This window comes from Frankliniella occidentalis, unplaced genomic scaffold, assembly GCF_000697945.3.
Source record: "Frankliniella occidentalis isolate FOCC.00 unplaced genomic scaffold, Focc_3.1 Scaffold1737, whole genome shotgun sequence".
NCBI classification, from domain to species: domain Eukaryota; kingdom Metazoa; phylum Arthropoda; class Insecta; order Thysanoptera; family Thripidae; genus Frankliniella; species Frankliniella occidentalis.
This window is the reverse complement of record NW_026268837.1, coordinates 1-5,009: the sequence shown is the minus strand read 5'-3', so window position 1 is coordinate 5,009 and position 5,009 is coordinate 1. Positions and strand designations below refer to the sequence as shown.

Below are 5,009 nucleotides of genomic sequence, written 5' to 3'. Positions count from 1 at the left end.
CTGGCTTCGACAGGGAACGTTTTTACGATATTTCAATGAAAAACCCTAAAAAAACTTCAAATGCCCATAACTTCTGAACCGTTTGAGCTACAGCGCTCCAAAAAATCAGGAGAACGTTTCTTGATATGGACTATTTTTAGGGGAAAAAAAATAATTTTTCCCGAGGGGTCACTTTTATTTAAATAAATCTAGTTTGGAATGTCTCACGTACCATTCGTCACGGCCAGCAGCCCCAACAGCGCCGTGCCCGTGTTGTCGGCCAGGTAGGCGTAGTTGATGGCCAGCACCTTGAGGGCGCGCAGCAGCGACAGGACGCGTACGAACTCCGACTCCTTGGCTGGAAGACGAGGGCTAATCAGTGCACCTCGAAGCCTTCGCCAGCGGGGCTCTGTGCACAGCGGGACTCACCACCCCCGAGCATCGGGCTGTGTCCGACCTGGAAGGCACACCAGAGGTTTAGCTCGGCCAGGCAGTCCGTCGAGTGCGCCACCAGAGCTCGCAGCACTCGCGCTCCCTCTCGCCTCTCCATCATGGCGTTCTCCAGCGACACGGCCATCACCCGGCGCGATCTGCGGCTAGCAGAGTCCGTCGTCCAGGCGGGTGCCGTCGACGTAGTGGGGGTCGAACTGGCGCGTGTCGTGTTCCTCACCGCATGAAGTTCTCCAGCTTCCTGACTACCAGGCGCCGCGTCCAGGAGTCGAGCCAGCGCAGCTGGAGCAGCCCCTCCGGCAGCTGCACCACCTCCATCCTGCTCCGCCTCGCGCGGCCGCTCAGCATGCCTGCAAGGCCGTGGGGGAGGTCCTCCGTCACCAGAAACACGGCCAGCGAGATCGCCGCCACCGCCAGCCGCCACCGAGCGCGGCCCTAGTCGCGTCCACGACCTTGGAAGCATCGCGACACCTCCTTGACCTCCTCCGCCGAGGGCCTGCGGTCAGCCTGGCGCTGCAGCCACAGGAAGCGGCCGAGGAAGGAGGGCAGCTTGGGCACGGTGTGGGCGGCCGGGCGCAGCAGGGTGGAGCAGTGGTCGGCCAGCTTCCAGTGCGCGCGCCGCTGCTGGGCCGAGGCCGGCTGCACGACCCCTGTTGGCCCTGGCCTCTTCCCCTGTAACCGTCACCCGCCGGAGCCGCGGTAGAGACAGAAGGGCTATGCATTACGATGAACGAGGAAGATCAATTTCTTTCTGTTTGTCTTCACCCCGTGCTCCACGCGATACGGCCCGCAGTGCACGGTGTGGGAGCTGTCTGCGGTGGTCGCGGCCGACCCGGGAGCGGTCAGACCCGACGTCGCGGCCTCCTGGGAGTCTGAGCGGTCGAGCACGGCCGAGGTTCGCATGGCAGGCAGCTGCACCAACTGGGCCCAGCATCGGGCAACGTCAGAGCAGCGGGGAGCCTCCACATCCCAGCAAGCAGGAAGGGTCGGCGCAGCCGGCGAACGGCGACGTTGTGGCTCCATGATCACCAAGGGTTTGGACACGCTCAGGCTCAACATCACGGGGGGCGCCGAGACAGCCATCTGTGATCTGTGTGGATAAGCGTCACGCGGTCACGCGCTGGACTTGGGCAGCTAGGGAGCGACGAGGGTGCGATTGTTGACGACGGACGGGCCTTCGCTTACAGTCACCAGTTCTATACCAAAATTGGCAAATGTAGGAATAGACTTTTAGTTTAACCAGATAACATCAGTAAAGACTGTAACGTCGGGCGGTAGTGTTCCTCCTTCCTGAGAAAAATAAGTCTGCTTTCTTTTATTTTTACAAACAAAAGATAACTACACATATACATACACATGGAAATAGAGAATACAAAAATGTATTGAATAGTTTTCTGGCGGTTAGACCTCGTACATTCCGAAGAGCACTAGAGAACAGCTTTGACATATGACACGAGAAGTATGGTACACATTTTCGAGATCACTGCGACCCCTGCTGAAGCAGGGTCATATCATTATACCCACCTCCACATTGAGGTGCAGGTATGCCATAATTATAGACCCGTATAAGGGATCATCACAATACTATATTCAGAAAGTACGCCCGTCATTCGCCGTTACGAACCTGCCAAGTTCAGTTCCTGCAAGCTCTCAAAACGCCTGGTAGGTAGACAATTTCTTGCCTGCAGGGCATGCCTGTAGTGCGGAGTGGCCTACCTTGAGTATCGCAGGCGCCAAGCTTCCGCACTTTCTAGGCGATCCCTTTCCAGGGCAAGTGGTCTAGTGGGCACATTCATAACACAGCATAAGCATAGGCAACTGTCACTATAAAAGGCAGGGGGGAAACTACGGTGCTAGCAGAGCACTATGGGGGGTTAGCTCAACATCCTACCCCCTGCCCCCGTAGTGGGAGTAAAACGGCAACATAACCTACACCCTGATCCTGGTCGGGGTGCCGTCATATTACACACTACCCCCACAATCCCCCAGAAGACGACCCGTCTGCAGCTCTCCCTGCACCAAACTGTTGGGCGTTGACTAGTTGCCGGGCGCCTGGCTTATAGGCAACCCTGCCGCAGGTCTGCGTTGTGCCGCCAAGTGTTGCATACCATAGCCCGGCCTATACCCGGCCTCTCTTGAAAGATGCCAAGAAAGATGCGTAACGAGGATAGTCTAGGGATCCAAGACGACGGACTCCACGCCCTCGCCCTCATGTGCCAATTGAGATGTTCTCCGGCGAAACAACCCGGCCGGGCCGGTGAACCCTTGCCCCTCCTCCCCCTTCCCCGATCGCCCAGCCTATGGTTATTTCCGTCACCCCTTGGCCCGGCGCCGCGCTGCCGGTCTGCGCATCACATCTCGCTCGCACTGCACAGTAGCCGGCCGACCCCCCTCCCCGGGCTGGCAGGTGCGGCTCGCGTCGGCGTCCCGGCGCCCGCACCGCAGTGGCACGCACCGGCAGCGGCACGGCGGCCACGGCGGAGCTCAGGACCATGGCCGCGCTGCCCGTCGTGCGCGCCCAGGGCGGAGGCTCCGCCGTCGTGGAGCTGGAGGTGAGCGACTGGTCGGACCTGGACCCGAACTTCACGCAGGTCTGCAACAACGCGACGCTCCAGTCGGACCGGCGGGGCTTCTTCCTCGACCTCGCCGAGGAGGTGGCGGACGAGGCCGGCCTCGGCTTCGTCGAGGAGTTCGCCAAGCTCAAGGAGGACGGCGCGCGCATCGCCGCCTGCTACTCGCACCCCAAGGTGCGCGGCCGGGTGCGTGGGATGCTGGGCAACGTGCAGCCCGTGTACCGCTCCAAGGCGGGCGACGTGTCGGCGCAGCGCCGCCTGGAGGGCGAGCGCGTCCTGCGCGGCGGCAACGCGCGCACCGCCCTCACCGCCCTCAGCCAGGCCGTCATGCGCGCGCCCACGGCGCCCACCAAGGAGCCGCTGCTCGCCCTCGCGCTGTGGGCGCGCTCCGAGGCGCTGCTGCAGCTGCGCTACTTCCAGCTCAGCCTGGACGACGTGCAGCTGAGCATGAAGAGCGGGCTGTCGGAGGAGAAGAGGTAAGTTACCGGCGAGGGCAGCTCGTACCTTGCCCGTCCCACTCGTGACGTGACCCCAGACTTGTGCCGTGTGCAGGCTGGACGCGTTCTACCGCATGGGACTTTGCCAGCATGGCCTGGGGGAGGTCAAGAGGGCGGCCGCCTCGCTGCAGGTCGCGGCGCGGTTGCTGGAGAAGGTCGCGAGCGCCAGCGAGAGGACCGCCTGGACGGCCACACTCCAGCAGGCAGTGGGCGCCCTCCGGGTGCCAAGGGAGGGCAAGCCAGCGGGGGTCCAAGGTGAGTGTCCTTTCGCGATGGGCATGATCCGTACTACTCGAACCTTGCAAGTCAACCCTTGACCTCCACCAGTGCCAGGCCCAGCACCGCCCCTCGCCGGCGGCCAGCACCCGGAGATGCCGGCGGCCTCCACCCTCCTCAAGGTCGCTCGCTCCAAGGCGGCCGGCAGGCAGATGGTCGCGGCGCACCCCATCAAGACCGGCGCCACCCTGGTCGTGGAGGCGCCCGCGGCCGCCTGCCTCCTACCCGACAAGTTCGGCACGCACTGCCTGCACTGCTTCGGCCGGCTGGTGGCGCCCGTGCCGTGCGAGACATGCAGCGGCGTGGCCTTCTGCGGGCGGGCGTGCCGCGACGCCGCGGAGCCGTACCACCGGCACGAGTGCCGCCACCTGGGCCTGCTGCTGGGCTCGGGCATGAGCGTGCTCTGCCACCTGGCCCTGCGCGCCGTCACCCAGCGCGGCCTCGCCTCCCTCCAAGGCCTGCGCGCCCACCTGAGCCGGCCGGCAGGGGCCAAGGCCGACGACGAGGCCGCGCTCACGGACGACCAGCAGCGCTTCCTCAGGGTGTGCACTCTGGAGGCGCACGAGGAGAGGCGTTCGGGCAGGGACTTCTTTCACCGCAGCATCATGACCCTGTTCCTGCTGAGGATACTACAGGACAGCGGCTTCTTCCCCGAAGCTTCCTCTCTGGAAGGTATGTTCGCGGGGTTCACAAATAACGCAAAAATACTTTGTCTTGTACTTACTAAACAGCCTAAACGGTTCCTTTCACTGCGCCCTCTAGGTGAACTGAATGCGGACGAGCTTCTCGTTGGTTCGATCCTCCTGCGACTCCTGCAGATCCTGCAGTTCAACGCGCACGAGGTGTACGAGACCGTCATCCTGCCGCGGCCCGCCGCCAAAATCCAGGAGGAGGGCGCGAGAAGCAAGTTCCGGTCCGCGAGGGTCGTGTACATCGGCGTCGCGGTCTACCCGACCGTCGCCCTGTTCAACCACGACTGCTACCCGGCCGTGACCAGGCACTTCCGAGGCAAGGACATCGTCATGACAGCGACCCGGCCTCTGGCCCAGGGCGACGTGGTGGCCGAGAACTACGGGCCCATCTTCACCAAGCGCACGCTGCAGCAGCGACAGCGGACCCTGAACTCCCGCTACTGGTTCCACTGCACCTGCACGGCCTGCGCCGAGGATTGGCCCCTCATGGAGGAGCTCAAAGAGGACGACTTTAAATTCAGGTTAGTTGCATGCCCCCCCCC

At 62.8% G+C, this 5,009-nt stretch overlaps 2 protein-coding genes across 2 annotated transcripts; one reads left to right on the top strand and one right to left on the bottom strand.

Moving 5' to 3' along the window:
• Positions 1 to 55: 55 nt before the first annotated feature.
• On the bottom strand, positions 56 to 2,697 carry LOC113205499 (uncharacterized). Its single transcript, XM_052276123.1, has 2 exons — positions 409 to 2,697; positions 56 to 337 (listed from the first exon to the last, which is right to left on the bottom strand). Exons 1-2 carry the CDS (start codon positions 890 to 892, stop codon positions 204 to 206), a joined length of 618 nt encoding a protein of 205 aa, XP_052132083.1. The 5' UTR covers positions 893 to 2,697; the 3' UTR covers positions 56 to 203.
• LOC113205498 (SET and MYND domain-containing protein 4) lies at positions 2,692 to 4,988 on the top strand (the record flags this gene model as incomplete). The annotated part of the gene is made up of 4 exons (XM_052276122.1): positions 2,692 to 3,478; positions 3,555 to 3,754; positions 3,827 to 4,447; positions 4,538 to 4,988. Coding segments are annotated over exons 1-4 (1,829 nt in total), but the record flags the coding sequence as incomplete, so codon positions are not given.
• Between the last annotated feature and the right edge of the window lie 21 nt (positions 4,989 to 5,009).

What these genes read in the sequence shown, in the direction of transcription:
- LOC113205499 (XM_052276123.1), bottom strand. Translation starts at nt 892, where the DNA reads ATGCTTCCAAGGTCGTGGACGCGACTAGGGCCGCGCTCGGTGGCGGCT. An exon ending in CAGCCCGATGCTCGGGGGTG is followed by an intron (nt 338 to 408) that starts GTGAGTCCCGCT and finishes CTCGTCTTCCAG; the next exon opens with CCAAGGAGTCGGAGTTCGTA.